This window comes from Apis laboriosa, unplaced genomic scaffold (assembly GCF_014066325.1).
Source record: "Apis laboriosa isolate Shangri-la unplaced genomic scaffold, ASM1406632v1 scaffold47_cov149, whole genome shotgun sequence".
Classification (NCBI taxonomy): domain Eukaryota; kingdom Metazoa; phylum Arthropoda; class Insecta; order Hymenoptera; family Apidae; genus Apis; species Apis laboriosa.
The window spans coordinates 4,271,417-4,287,838 of NW_025223437.1; the positions used below are offsets into that span (position 1 = coordinate 4,271,417).

A 16,422-nucleotide genomic window follows, 5' to 3' on the forward strand; every position below is an offset into this window, starting at 1 on the left:
ATTTTAAGAAACGCTTTATTAATTTCGCGTTACGAAATGTTTGATAGAATTGATCACACGTCATCAGATCAGGTGAATCTGATCCGTATAATTATATATCTTTCCACGTACTCGCCTCGATTTCGAGACGTTTATTCGTTCGTCAATGCATGATGATTTTATTCGTTGAATAACACATATGGTTTAATTACGATTCCTGGGATGGGAACTAAAAACTGCATTTATCAATCAAGGTGAATCGTTACTCCTGAAGATTTTCATCCGTGTCCGTTGGGGATATATCCTTGTCAAGGCCTTTTGGATTTTTCAAACAGGAATCGAAAAATGATAAAAACACGACGATTTACGCCATAACAAGATTCTAAAGCATCTTGAATGGAATGCGAATAATTTTTAATAGTAGGGTCTCATTCCCATTTCAATCAGTTGAGTTTTTATCGTTTCTACTTTGGGTCTTGAGATTTTTCAATATACACGTGTAATAAATGACACGTGTTTTTGAAAATGCGCACTTTAACGCGAATTTTTTGCATAAAAATTACTCGATCATTATTTCTGTTGCTTCTTTGAAGATTTTTATTACGAGTTTAATGAGAACATGTTATCGAAGCAAAGGACTTTTTAAGGCAGCCATTAATATTCATACAAATCGTATCGATTATACAATAAGGAATATAGGCTTGTCAAACGAATATGTGAATGAAATTTTGTATTAAAAAAGTTTTTGCGCTCGAGGGACAAGTTGCATTATTCAAAAAAAAAAAAAAAAAAGAAAAAATTATGAAGAAGAATTTCAAAACTGTTATACAGAGCTCTGCATAATCTCTGCAACTGGAAGATATTTACAAACATATTTAGCAACATGTGTAATTGATATCAAGCTCCATTTGTCTCATGCTGTTTATTCAAAGATATCTACCAGATCGATCTCGAAAGGTTTACTGATTTACAATGGTATTTGTTCGAAAGCTAAATATTCGCAACCATCGATTCAAAGTTAAACGAAACAATTTCGTCTTAGTGGTATGTGAAAAAGCATATAGAGCTTGATGCAAACGTATTTTGATTTTGACGAAGGATTGCAAAACTGGTGTGTAATATTTCTTAATACGAAGAAATGCTTTAATGGGAATGAGACCCTCGAAGAAACGTTTAAATTATTGATTGGCGCGTAGAGGAAATAATTTTATACGTACATAAAGTGAAGAAGAATTTTTTTCTAGAATCAAAACACTTCCAAGTAATGTTTGTTGCGTGAAACTGTCATGGCGCCCTTCGTCCAAGCAGCTGCTAAGCAAAATTCGAAGGAATAATTCCATTTTCCTTAGACATAATACAGCGAGTCGCAATTGGTGGTTAAAGATCGTCAACAAGCCTCATAGAAAAGCCAGATCAAATAAAATGGGCGTGTATTATTACCATTGGATTCAAATGGTTTATTCCAATGTTTATTATTACCAGGAATCCACGTTTGAGGAAGTGGAGGTAAGGTAAGCATGATCGATCGAACCGGCATCGATATTGTTCAAGGATCGAGCGAACGATGTGTTTGGATTAGATCAAAATCTCATTGATAATCAACACTGAAACGTGGAAGAATTTATAATAAAGATAAAAGAAATAAAACGAAAGTATAATTCGTATAAATTTATATTATCGTTAATCAATCGATTACATCGTGTCTAGAAAATAATTAGACATGATTCTATTCATTCTAATTATTACACGCATTTCGTAATTATAACAATTGAACGGATATCGTTCTTCTTGCACTCCATTGTTAATTATTTTTAATATTATATAAAAACTATTTACAAATCTTTAAATTTAGTTATTTAAAATTTGTATTCTCGATTCAGTATATCCATATATATAGAACATAACGAAGAATTTAATATTTTCAAAATGAGATTATTGTTATTGTTCATTAACTTGAGTTTTAAAAATCAAAGCTCATTATTATTTTTGCTCGTGAATTTTGATGATGATTTAACGATGATGTTATGTATGGATAACTTGATCATTTTAATTCATGCTATAAAAAAAGAGAGAAATAACTTTTCCAAAAATAAAAAATTTCGGATTCTACGATCAAAATATTTTTTTCATTAAACTTAATTTTACAATTTTCATCATCTATCATATGCTACGCGATTACGTCTTTTTTCAAACGATATAATGACACATGAACCGTTCAAAGAACGATTTTTTTCAAATGAATGAGCAAGATGTAGATAGGTGGTATCCTCATTTGGAAGATCGAACGTCTAATAAGGATAAAAGAATTCAAGGTTCGCAAGTGGTTCGCGCAGCTGGATAAGATCCATGGCCAGATTGTCTCGAAATCACGTGCGCCAATCGAAGGAAAAGAAAGAAAGAGAAAATATCGAGATATAATGGATTGTCACGACATTTTATTCTTATCGATCGTTATGAGAAAATAAATCAGTTGCGCAACATTTTAGTTGTTACCGATCAACAGGTTCAATACGAATTATTATCAGACGAATTATCGGCAAGATTTTATTTCAGATTGATCGTATCTTTGTTTCAGACATTTTTTTTTTTTTTTTTAATAAGGGATAAGAAATTCATTCAGAAATCGAAATACAATTTTATTTAATATCAAATAATACGAAGCGAAAGTAATATGAATTTAATATTTCTATTCCATATAAAAATAATCTCTTAATAGAGAAGTTGAAAAAGATAATAGGTTGTTATATCAAAAAAGAAAAAAAAACTATTTTTATTAATGGATATTGATCAAGAATATTTTAATTATTCTTGAAATGTAATATTTTTAATTCCATTTTAGAAATAGATCTGCTCGAAAACTGATTCGAAATTATTTCTTGTTGTTTTGGAAAATTTGAAAAGTTAATTATTGAGTAATTATTACAAATATTGTGCAAGATTATTATTCTCTGTTATGGTTATTTGCTAATTATTCAATCGTGAGATAAAAATATAAATAAATGACAAGAAAGTAAGAGAATACAAGTTTCGTTAAGCTTATATTCATAGATTATTTCATTCAAATATATTTATCAATAATCATCGTTACTTTCATCAACGTGAATTTGTTCGTAAAATACGTAAATTGTTCTATTGCGAATTAATAAGGAAATATCATTGAAACGTGCAATTACAATGTTATAAAGAAAAAGAAACGTCAAATAATGAGTTTCAGTTAAGTATGTCCTTCTGAGAACATTGCGGAAATAACATTAATATCGTGGCCATGTTACTCAGAATATAATGCAGCTGTTTTACGTTATCAAATTTAGAAGAAAAGCATTGATAAATCGAAAGATTTATTCGAAATAAGTTTATTTTTTTAAGAAATAAGTTTACTTTTAAAAAAATGATTCCACGTGTTTACAATATAATATGTACAATTATATTAACATTCGAACTCTTAAAAATACATTATTACATGTCAATCTCTTTTCAAAATAGAAAATGAACAGAGAAAATTTGTATTACTCGTAGAATACTTATTAATACTGTTATATTAAAATAACTTTTAATATTGTATCAAAACATTTTTTCAAAATAACAAATTCAGAGATACACGTTCTAATACGATAAAATAAACAAATATACAAATCGTATACGAATAGCTATCCTTCGCCATGCAAATGAATATACATTACTCGGTATTCAATATTTCCTTCCTGGAAGTTAAGTGAAAAAACGAGTTAAATGAATCACTCGCGCTGTAGTCACGAAACAGGTGATCACCCGAGGCATTTAACGCGATCAGGGATCATTATCCAAGAAAAATCATCCTATCCCTAGACCAGAAATTGTACAGAAATCGAACTTTAAGGTCGTATCGATCCCCCCCTCCTCTTCCAATCGTATAATCGTCGATCATCCCTTACGTTTTCCGTGGATCACGTTTAGTTAATTGTTAACAACGGTTAATTCACGAAGGATACCGGATACATTGTTAAAAACAATTTATTACGCGTGACGTACGATCGATCGCGATAAAAAAAAAAAGAAAAAACACGCGCGAACTTGAAAATAAAAATTTCGTGGCGTAATAAAATGTTGAACGAGCAAAAAAAAAAAAAAAAGAAAAAAGCGGCCACGACAAAATGCATCGGGTTCTGCATCGACGAACAATTTGAATGAATTATCAATTATCGACGTTTAATTATACCGTGATCTGTATGCAGATATGATTTCTTCTATTCATTCTACTACGACTCTGTGTTATTCGTATGCGATATCATAACAATTATTTTACATGAATTGCTAGAAGGGAGGGGATTGTCGATTGCGTAACGGAGTATAGATCGATTTAAATCTTGTTGACAATGATGCGATGTATCGTGTAATTAATTGTAATTTAAAAAGATTGTTTTCTGCGGAATTATTAGATATATAAACTAGGAGGAAAAAAATCATTCGTCGAATATTCGATGAAAAAAGAAAAAAAAAAAAAAAAAGAAATCCCCTTTTCAGAAAGTAAAATCGCGATTTGTTTCAGTTTCAGCTCGATCCTTATCTGATTGGTGTAATTGTGTTGGTGTAATTGAACGTCGACTTAAAGAATGAACTAATGTTCACGGTGCTGTGCGAAATAGAATTCGTTTTTCGATCGTTCGTTGTCCGCCATTATCTGATCGTGTCAATGAGCACGGTGAATAGAATCGTGGATTGATCCGATCAAGATACCGAAAAGAGAAGTTACACGGATGTTAAATTTGTTTTAAAATGATAATTATTGAAAGTTATAGTGCTTTGTCTCTCTGTCCATAATTGAAGTGATACAAGTGTTTCTAAGTATGTGTAATAATCTAAGAGAGGAATTATTTTTAAAGCTATATTATAAAATTTTCTTTTTCTATTTTTTGTAATTTTGTTGACTTTTCAGATATTTCAATAAATATACTTAATTGAAATAGATAATTGAAATAGAAAAATAATTAAAATTATTTCATCGTTATGAATATTTTAAAAAAATATATGGGTTTGAAAATGTAAAAGAAAAAGAAATATGTTGACAATTTTGAGTAGTATATTTTGTTGCCATTCAATTAAAAAATGTTTATAAAATCATCTCATGTTAACACTTAAGATTTTTGAATTTAATAATATTTTTTTAGTAATAAAATTTTAAATTTAAAAAAATAAATCGATAATCGATGTCAAATAACAACGAATTCGAAGATTATTTGACAAAGAAATAAAAAATTTTTAATTTTATTTCAGATAAAAGGGATACTTGAATATTAACATAAGGGATAAAAAATTATTTCATAAGATACATAACATTATATATAAAAAATATATCGACGTGAAAGAAAGATATTCACACGTATAATTAATTATAAAAAATATATGTAATGTTATAATTAAACGCATCTATTTACTTTTATCATTATGAAATAAAATTATCTAGTAAGATTTATACGGCAATACTGTATACTAACAATATATTCATATGACACATGCATTGTATGGTCAATTTTAAAAAGTTTCGAAATCATCGAATCAATAGAATGCTACGTTAAAAAGAAATTACCATTACTCATCTTTCTAAGAAAATAAAATTATCGTATAAATTATATATTGTACATGTATATGTATAAAAAATATAACAATATATGTCTTTTCCTTAATTTCTGGTATTCAACCTGATTATACAGAAATTAATAATCACTAAGGATAATTACAGGTATAGAGATAAAAAAAAATAATTCTCAGTATTGGAAACAGAATTAAGAATCTTAACCGAGATTCTTATTCTGATTCGCAGAACCGAAAATAAATTATTTTATCGATTAGACGTCTTCTTAAAAATTCTGGATATCGTAATCTTATTATTATTCGAGGATTTCAAAAGTCAAGTCAGCATAAATAACATCTCTCGTTATTTAAACTTTCAATTGATCGGTATCAATTAAATATTCTATTTCTATAATCTAGTAATTTAGAAAGTTTAAACAATAAAGAGATTTTTTTTGTTTTCTTCTTAAGCCATTTTCGGAGAATATGATTTACAACGATTCTCCATCATCGTTACTTTAATTTTTCCACAAATTCATCCGAAACATTTATTCGTGGAAATATTTTGTCCGAGGATTCCTGCCCCGAATCGTTCTGCATCCTCGAGTAATCGGAGATTTGAATACGAGGAATCGATCTTCTCCGCGATTCGAATTTAAAAATGGACGAATCCTCGAACCTTTGACGAAAACTTTTGAAGAAATTCATCCCGAGGCATTCGTAAAAGGATGTGTCCCTACGAGACGTTTCGTTGCTGGATTGCTGACGGTGAAAACCGATGGAAATAATCGAGGTCTCGTTGGTCTTTACAACGGACGTCGATATCCCTTTGCACTCGATGAAATCCAACACCTCCGACTCGTCCATCCTTATATCCCTGATCGTTATGTCGCAGATTGCTTTCGGCGATCGCTTCGAATTTTCCCCGATTTCTTCTTGGCGAGCTTCGTTACGATTTTTCGCGCTTATTCTTGTCGACGTGGATGCGTCGACAAGTCGCCTCTTCCTCAGCATCGTCGAATACGCGAGTGGAGAGAGCTGATTTCCAACCCTCGTAGGAATGTTTTGCGCGTCTTTCTCTGATCTGGAAATTTTTGCAATGTGTCTAAGATGGTGGATAATATGAATTGGAAACAACGGATGATAATAAATCGTTAGAGTTTTTGATACAAGAGATATAATAAAAAATCAAGTTTTCGATTTTCTTAGATAATTAAGAGTCAATGTATATTTATTTATTTTTTTTTAAATTATTATATATTTTTTCACAATATTATTTTAAATATGAAGAAAGAATTGTTTCGATGTTACGAAATTAATTTTTATTAAAAATCAAAAATTGTTATTGAAGCAATGAATGAAATCTTATAAAGATTAGCAAAAAAATTAACTATTCATCAAATTAAAATTTAATTAAGATTGGTTAATAATATATTGGTTGAAAATATTGGATTAAGTTTCAGAACGATTTATTAAAATCTTCGGCTTATAAATTATAAATTATTAACCTCGAACAAATCAACGTGTTCTTGAAATTCTTCAATTTTTCTACGACAATAGACTTCTTGGAATTTTCATCGATCGAATTGTCTTGATTGGGAGAATGTTGTGAAGATTTGTCGTTGGGAGAGACAGAAGAGCTATTCGATTTAGGATTCTCATAGATTTGATATCTCTTCGAGCAAGAACCGGCAATGTTTAATTGATTTTCCAATTTAGGTGACCAATACCATTTCCTGCAACATTTTGTCAGATTAAGCAATACAAATTTCTTGTTGTTACATTTGAAGATTTTTTTTTTTTTAGTTTAACAAATCTGTAATATTTGCCTAAAAATATTATGAATAAACAGCAACTATTATGGACATAATTAGATACATGCAATGTTTCTACGTGAATAGAAATTAATATTAATTTTGCCAAAAGCAAATATACTTATTATATATCTATAGTAATTGCAAAAAATAATAATAATAGTCGATTTGATACGATTTGATAATTCTAGTTAAGACTTTGTCTTATCTGTTTTATAATACGTACAAAGATACAATAAACAATATAACGTGTAATTTAACTCTCAGTCAACTTATTTCGTGCTTGTACGCTTGTTACGATGAATCAGAGTTAATGATTGATTGAAGATTATGATTAATGTGAAATCGTATGATTATTAAATAATTAAATAATCAGTAATAATTGTATTAAAAAGATAAATAAGAGAAATAATCAAAGTTATAATCATAACGATGGTCATGATTAATTCAATAATCACGAAATAATTACACTTTTGATAATGATTGAATCGACAATTCTGTGAATATTTTTTTAAGATATGTTTTTTGTTTACATTACAGTTTTAAGAATAATTACTTTGAATGATAAATTATCTCGAGTGTATCTATAATTAGTTTTTATATATATTGTTTTATATAATATAGCCTTCATTTCAAACATTTTATATAATAATTTATGCTTTTGAATGTTTCGTACGTATATCGTTATATATGAGAATAATCTATTGATAACATAATAATATGATAATATGATAGCATTATATAAAAGAAAAATTATTTTTATCAATTATTGGTCGAGAATATTTAAATTTTATTATTGCAAAATATTTTGAAATATGCTTTGAACATTATAATAAATATATATTCTAATTGAAGTAACTAATCGAATCCTGTGTTATACCATTTTAACTAACAATCAAAGTTTAATATGATATTCCAATTCCATTCTTTTTATATTTTTTAATAATCTTAATTTAATTACTATAAAATAAACTAGTTTTATTATTTTTTCGAAAATATAAATATAAAATTTTCAATGTACAAATTTAATGTCAAATTAATTCAAAAAACTAATGAAGATTTATAGACTTAACAATCTATAGACTAAAATCTAATTGCTTAATGATTGAATAAGTACTTACGGTATTACCTGTTTCGATTGTGAGGTAATATTATTTTTAAGATTTGTTGTTCCTGTTCTCTCTCTTGCACAATCTGTTTCGACCTCTTATCTTCGTTCGAATCGATAAAACGTTTGTTCTCATTATCAGATGCATTTCTATTTAAAGTTTCTTCTTTAAATATGAAGCGCGCCAAAGTTGATTCGCTGTCCGTTGATTTATTTCTATCTAAAAAATTAATCTTGCTTTTTTTTCCCCCATCGAATAAATCAATATTTCACGACTTTTTAATAATATTTTTACAAATGATCATTGATTTTTTTTGTTAAATATCGAAATATTTTTGTTAAATATCAAATTTTAATTTTTTTCTAATAATAAAGAGGATTTTCTTTTTTGATTCGTTAATATTTTTTAGATCACGATATAATCACAAACAATTATTTAAAAAAAAATGATTTATTAATTTCTTTCCCTTATTTGTTAATATTATTATTAATTTTGGTTCCAATATTATTAATTTTTCCATTAATTTACGAGAGACAAGTTATAAATATAAATAATATAGAATTTAATTATACAAACAATTTTTATAATTTTAATATTACCTAAATCTTCTCTCATAATTATACATAATAATGAACAATTAAAAATAACGACCAAGCTGATAACATTATCGATTTCTAATTGACACATTATAGAAATAATCCTTAAATCATGTATTATGAACAAATTCATAATAAAAAATATTTTGCACAATTATAAATCAATTAATTAAAAATAATAAATTATAATATTGATTTTAATGATATCATTTTGGATTTGATTTGTATCTCATTTTCTTTTTTTTTTTTTGAGTACAGATTTTCACATATAAAATGGAACACAAAACGATGCTTACCATGTTGTATGCATAATTTTTTACAGTATGGTCCAATATAAGTCACTATGACACCGAAAGCTAACAAAGCTCCCAAAATCGCGATCATTATGTTAACGTTCCTTCAAGCACGAATCACTCTCCGATAAATGACACGACAACAGGGGATTCTATGATTATCAGTCGAAAGAGACAATGTCGAATTCATAAATATTATGAAATATGTGTAATATATAGACATCAAACAGCACGCAGATAAACTTTGTATACGAAAATTATACGATATAAAGAGGTATAACAAAAATATGTAATCCTTTTTTTTTAGATGAAGAACTTATAAAGATTTAATTCTTCAAATGGTTGATTATAATTTTTCATGCTTAACAAAAGACGTTTAATTCTTATATAGCGATTTTTAATTTGTATTTTGCAATGTTAGATAATCATTGATAATCATCGTTCGACAAATGTAACAAGATGTGATTTTAATTTTTTATTCATTGATTTATTATTATATTTAGAAATTTTAATGTGAATAATAAAAAATGATTTGATATTGATTACTTTTGTTGATCAAACTGTCAGTCAATCGAAGATAAGAACGAGAATAAAGATTATTCTTCAATTTTTTATAAAGTAGAATTGATTGTTTTATAACTTAACATCGAACGATCATAAATTAAAATTCTTTAAAATCATGTGAACATTTTCTATTTTACTATTAGTCATTTAAAATAATGATTGCAACTTGATATCATATAACTTCTGTTTAAAACATATGTTTTATGTAACTTATGTAGTTTATATATAAATAATTTAAAATGGCAGAATTTTGATGACTCATCCTATACGATAATTATAAATTGTTATTTGAACTCTTATTTTCCAAATGAATCGTATTTTGATTAATGTGAAATATTAATGATGAAAATATTATTAAATGATGAAAAAATATGATACGTTTGAATCAAATTTATTAATACGTAAATACTAAAATATTTTAAGTTAAATATAATCATACGCAAATATTTTTCATATCCATTGTACAATTAACTATATGACATTATAGTTGAAGTCCATATTACTTACGAAACAAATATCACTCATTATGGAGGATTATACAAAGAAAACATAACATGTGGAAAAAAAAATTCATTAGAAATTCATGGAAAGAAAACATAAATAAATTTGCATTTAATTCACAACATTAAGTTCTTGATCGAAATCTCTGGAAATTTTCGACGAATCAATGAACATTTCAACGATCATTAACGTTTGAGATTGTTTATCAATTACGGTAATTGGCGCAATTGTAAATAAGAAAAAAATATATGAAATTTAAAATGCAAATTATTTTATTTTGATTAAATATTATACAATGTTACGTGGCATGATAATAAGTACAATATGTTTCTTAATTAATCAAACTTTTGCACAACTCGTGTGATAAAAATGAATAAAAAATGTATAGCTTGTTTACATACATATGTGTATGAAATGAAATGATCTTAGTATCTTAAGTCATCTTTTTTATAGATATCGGTACATAATGCATGTAAATTATACGGTGTACTTTAATATTTACTTAGATTAATAAGTTACTTTCAAAGAGATTGTTCAATCTGTTGAATAGGATTGTGACGTTAAAAGTAGTAGAAGAAATATGAGTTTAATAATTCATTTTAAATATGCCCTTAATTACTTCATTTCAAATTCACCTTTCTATTTCTAGATCAAATTCTTTCACACAAATAAAATTTATACAAATTCACACAATCATACTTCTGCTTTAAAGTTTTTTCTACAGCAACATATGATATCATTAATTATTAATTAAAAGTTATTGAATTGTAGAAATCCTATATAATCCCATAATATATTTTATATCAGTAGCCTAAAATTATAAATTTTTCAATTTTCAATAAATTCTAATCTATCTCTTTCCCTCTTTCAATTCTTAAATTATTCATCAATGTCATCGAACTTTTATCCTCAACATTCATGATTTTATCTCGAGTCGAGAGAATGGTACAAAAGACCACCCATTGTTTCGTTTGAGCTTGAGGTCAAGTTTGAAATCGAAGAACGAATTTTATCCATTTAAAAATCCTTGTATGCTTTTCACTTTGGATCGTGTCTATGATTCGATACCGGATAATATTGACAGAAAACTGGCACGTGGAGCGATAATTAGCACGATCGTGCCTTTAACACAAGGCGTATCGAGAAACGGTAGACTTCGCTTTCAAAGTTCAGATTTATGCACTGGAAAAGGAGATAATTTTTATAGAACGTAGTTATCGTGATAAGATACACAATGAGAGGTGATGAAAGGGAATTGTACCAACGGAAGCGAACGATAGTGATGTAATTATATTATTCTTATTCTTCGTTTCTTCCACCTCATTTTCATTTCCTTTTTTAATCCTTCGCTAATATTTGGCAAAAAAAGTTGAATGAGTATTTGAGCCAGTTTTAGATTTTTGGCATTATTATTTGAAATGAAGATCTAATATTTGAAATATAAAATATATTGTTTTCAAGTGATTTCAGTAAATGTTTGATTATTTTACAAACGATAATTGGATATAAAAGGTTGTAAGGAACAAGTTTCTTCTCAGATCTAGTAAAATATGAAATTTCGTAATTTTAAATTAAATTCAGTAAATTATAATCTTATTGATTTAGTATCATTGTTATGTATGTTAAAATTATAAAATGCTTTTATTAATCAATGCAAACGAACAATTATCATTTTCTTCGAAATTTTCAAAGTATATTGATATTGATATGCAAATTAGTGTATTATGTGAAATAATATAAAGATTACAAGATTGGAGAATATATAAGAAAAAAATATATTCGGAAAGTATAATATGTATAATAATAAAATAATTTTTTAAATTTAACTTATATTCTTTCCACGCTATTGGCTTTTAATGAAGGTAATTAAAAAAATAGAGATAATAATTAACGATACGGTTATTATGAATTACAAAAAATAACCGTGCAGGCTTTCTAAGTGTAAAAAGTCCTTGATTTATGCTCTATATATCTACGTTTATGCCAAGGACTAGACGTACGGATAGCGTTTCTACATTTTCTAAAGTTTTCGAGAATTTTATTTTTAAATCTTTGAATTTTCAAAAATTGTTGAACTTCAAAAATATTCAACTTTTTAATTTTAAAACTATAAATTTAGAAATTATTAAATTTTTAACAATTTTTCTGAATTTACATATTACATTTGAAAATTTTAAATTTCCAAAATATCTATAAAATTTCTTAATTTTGAAAATGATAAATTTTTTAATCTTTTAATTTTTCATTTTCAATTTATTAATTTTAATAAATTCGTAAAAATTTCAATTTTTTATTCAAATATTAAATTTTCGTTAAGGATAAATTCGTTTCTCTTCTTTAAATTACGAACCGACGTTTTCTCTACAAATTCATCAACACAAATCGTTATGAATAGAAAGCCGAATGTCTGAGGTGATCCATCAACCAACTTCGATGAATCATTGAACGTCTTAATTATTTCTTAAGTTTTCGTGTTACACAAAACAAAGCTGTATGATTGTCGAAATCTTTGCATAATCTTTCGATACGAAAGTGGGTACGCTTGTGAAAAAAAAAAAAAGAAAAAAAAAACAATGAGGAAAATGACAATCATTACCATATCGATCAATGATCGATAGAAGATTTATTGTTAATTTTATCATGCGATAGATTTACTTCATTTAAAATAAAAATTTTAGTTTTAATATTTTTTCACATTTAAATATAATCTCATTTATATATTTTTTTTACAATAAAGTAACGTAATATTAAAATCTGAAAATTTATATATTTAAAATTTTATTTTTAATCTATCATTATAAGATTACACTTAAAAAAATATATCGGAACTTTAAAAAACAATTTCAGCTTCTGAGTGAAAAAAAAAAATAAATTTGCATAATTTATATAATCTCGATGTATGTATCTTAATTTATTGTTCACTGTGATAATTCGAATTAGAATGTTTTTTTGTGAATTACTGTATGCATAATTCCATGATTCGATGATTTCATTGAATGAAACTAAACGATGAGATTAAATTAAAATTATTAAAACTGCATCAAAAAAGTAGCGATCTGGAAAAAAAGAATTAATTATAACTTGGATTCAATTATTTAATTATTCAAATTGCATTGAAAAACCGTATATAAATCAGCAAATTGTATCTCACTATTTAATTTGCATATTGCTTATTTCAAGGTATGGATAAATTAAATCATTAGATTTTCTAAAGTACACATTCCATTAAATAAACGTAAATATTATTTATATATATTCATTATAAATTTTGCTTTTAATAAATACTTTATTGTTTTATATATTCTTTAATATCATAAATATAAGATAACTTTCATATAAATATATATGGAAAAATTAACGTGATCTATAAACATCATAATTGACACCTAAATAATTTAATATCTAATCTAATTTATAATGATAAATTATCCAGTGAATTATATATTATTATTATTAACATATTTGCAATATTGTGTATATCTTAACGATTATTTTCTCTATCTAAATGGTTGTTTTTTTTATGCTAAATAGTAGTTTCTACTTTACATAATCATCGGCCTCGATGTTTTCAATATGTAATAATTATCCTGATGCATTCTTCAGTGGGAGGATCTATATATCTAAATTCTTATGATAAATAAATTGCAGGAGGATATATGTATATCTAAAATCACAAGGCGGTCTCATATGATAAATCGATTTAATCGTTTATTAATTAAGTATTAATATATGCACGAATACGCACGTTATAATTTCATAATCAATCGAAAAACAATGTTTATGAAACTTGTTATCTCGTATTACTCGTTATTATATATAAATACACTTATACATTCAATTTTTTGATGTTTTCACGTGTATAGGTCTCAATTATTAGTAATTGCTACGAGTTTCATCATTGTAGACAATATTTTTCCCCTTCTATCGAAGTGTTTGGCCTCCACTTTTGCTCGAGGTTGAACATAGACTGTTCAAAGAAACGATCTAGAACAAGGGCAATATTATTGCGCCACGAGATATCCTTCTTTTCTCCAAATATTTACGATATTGCTGGAAAACTTTTTAGACAAGTCTAATTTTCTATCGTTACTTTATCTTCATAAATGTTTTTTGGCCAATCGCACGTGTTTAGTCAATTTGAATTATGATCTGTTTTACGGATTGGTATCAATATAATTAATTAAATCATGCGATTAAAGGTTAAAAAAAAAGTGATGAAAGAAAAAAAAGAAAAAGGGAAGAAGGAAGAAAGATAGAGTGTTTTGCATATAGGGAACTTGAATGTTACCGTGCACAATTTTCGAATTATTATTCGTGAACGGGCGAGAATCGACCGATAAAGTCGTCGTTACTCATATCGCGGCAACACCGTGAAATCAATGTAAAAATTATACTACTAGACCACACCTGCGATGCAAGGCTAGATTTTTATCTGATTGCCAGTATGCCAATACGTTGAATTTATTTTGCTATATTTTACTTACTTTTATACTTTGCAAATATACTCTGTGACAAAATGAATATGATTTTAATAGACTAACCTCAAAATTATATATCTCAAAGCAAAAAAAGAAAATCATACGATTATATGCCAAATTTGATTCACTTACTATAAAGAAAGATTAATATATACGATACAGTTAACAAGAATGTCGGAAATTATTATTTTTTGAGTATTTTTTTAAATATAGCAAAACTTGATATTTTTTATTCATTTATTTCTTATCTAATATGATAGACTTTTGTGATTAAATTAAAATTCAGCATATAAAACATTTTTCATGTGAATTGATCAAATTTGTAAAAGAAATTGATAAAAATATGTATAATTTGAATATATTGCGTTAGACTCAAGAAATATTGAAAATCGTACAGTATATTATCAGTATATTATATAGAATATATTTTGTTATGGATTTTAATTTTGATGATTCTCCACAATCATTTCATTCATGAACGATATATTATAAAAAAGATTATCATTAACTGTTTATGACTCATCACGATTAAAATAAAGAAATTGAATAATTCATTCAGATTTATTCGATATACCATGAGTAATATACACCATTGTAATTTTAACTATTAATTCGATTAATCATCGTGTGTAAAATTAAAATTTATATCGATGGTTAATTGTTAAACACTTTTAAGTTATGCGCCATTGTTTCTCTTCTAAATCACCATATAGAAACACGTTCCGCATAAAACAGGGATATGGTTTTAACGATATCCATCATAAACCCGTCTGTTCTTCCCAAGTGTGAAGTTCTCTCACGTGCTAGTAATTTATTATCCTCGATTTCATTCTACGTTTAGAGGCGTGACGAACGAACACATTTACATTGCATGTTTATTTTTACAATACAACTGCAGAATAACGAAAGTATCTCATTCAATGACAATATCACTTTAATACGGAGGTAAGATTAACTTGGATTAAATTAAACTGAATTGACAATATTAACAGTTTTGTTAATGTGTTAAATGTGATTCAAATGAGAAACAAAAAATAAAAAACATGAATAAGAAACATGAAAAATGAAAAAGTTAATTGTTGGAATAATTTTATATTGCAATGATTTCTTGATCTTTTTTTTTATTGAAAGTTTAACATCTTTGCAATTTTTCGGATATAATTTCATCCATTCGTTTTCACCCTCTTTCCGAGATCTTGAATCACTTTCTGGTCACGTGGCTAACCTACTTTTCAAGCTCTTACACAGTAAGTGATTCTGATTAAGTTATTCTGAAGTAAGTTTGTGAAGTATTTATAAAAATCATTATATTCTGTTGAGTTTAATAAGTGAATTGATAATTAGTTTTGTAAATAGTGTTGAAATTGAATATTTGACAATTAAAATTAAAAAAAATTCATATTTTAATGAGCATATGTAGAATAATAATAGATTAATAATAATCTAATAATAGATTACACATGGAATAAGTTTTTTATGGGAAGTGAAATCAAATTTTAAATAAAAATTTGCCTAGTAATTTTTCTTTTATTTAATATTAA

The 16,422-nt window shown here is 26.5% G+C and overlaps 1 protein-coding gene across 1 annotated transcript; it reads right to left on the bottom strand.

The window, feature by feature from the left end:
* Positions 1–6,039: 6,039 nt before the first annotated feature.
* LOC122716652 lies at positions 6,040–9,429 on the bottom strand. The gene is made up of 4 exons (XM_043939941.1): positions 9,342–9,429; positions 8,470–8,668; positions 7,035–7,262; positions 6,040–6,610 (listed from the first exon to the last, which is right to left on the bottom strand). Exons 1-4 carry the CDS (start codon positions 9,427–9,429, stop codon positions 6,040–6,042), a joined length of 1,086 nt encoding a protein of 361 aa, XP_043795876.1.
* Positions 9,430–16,422: the final 6,993 nt, after the last annotated feature.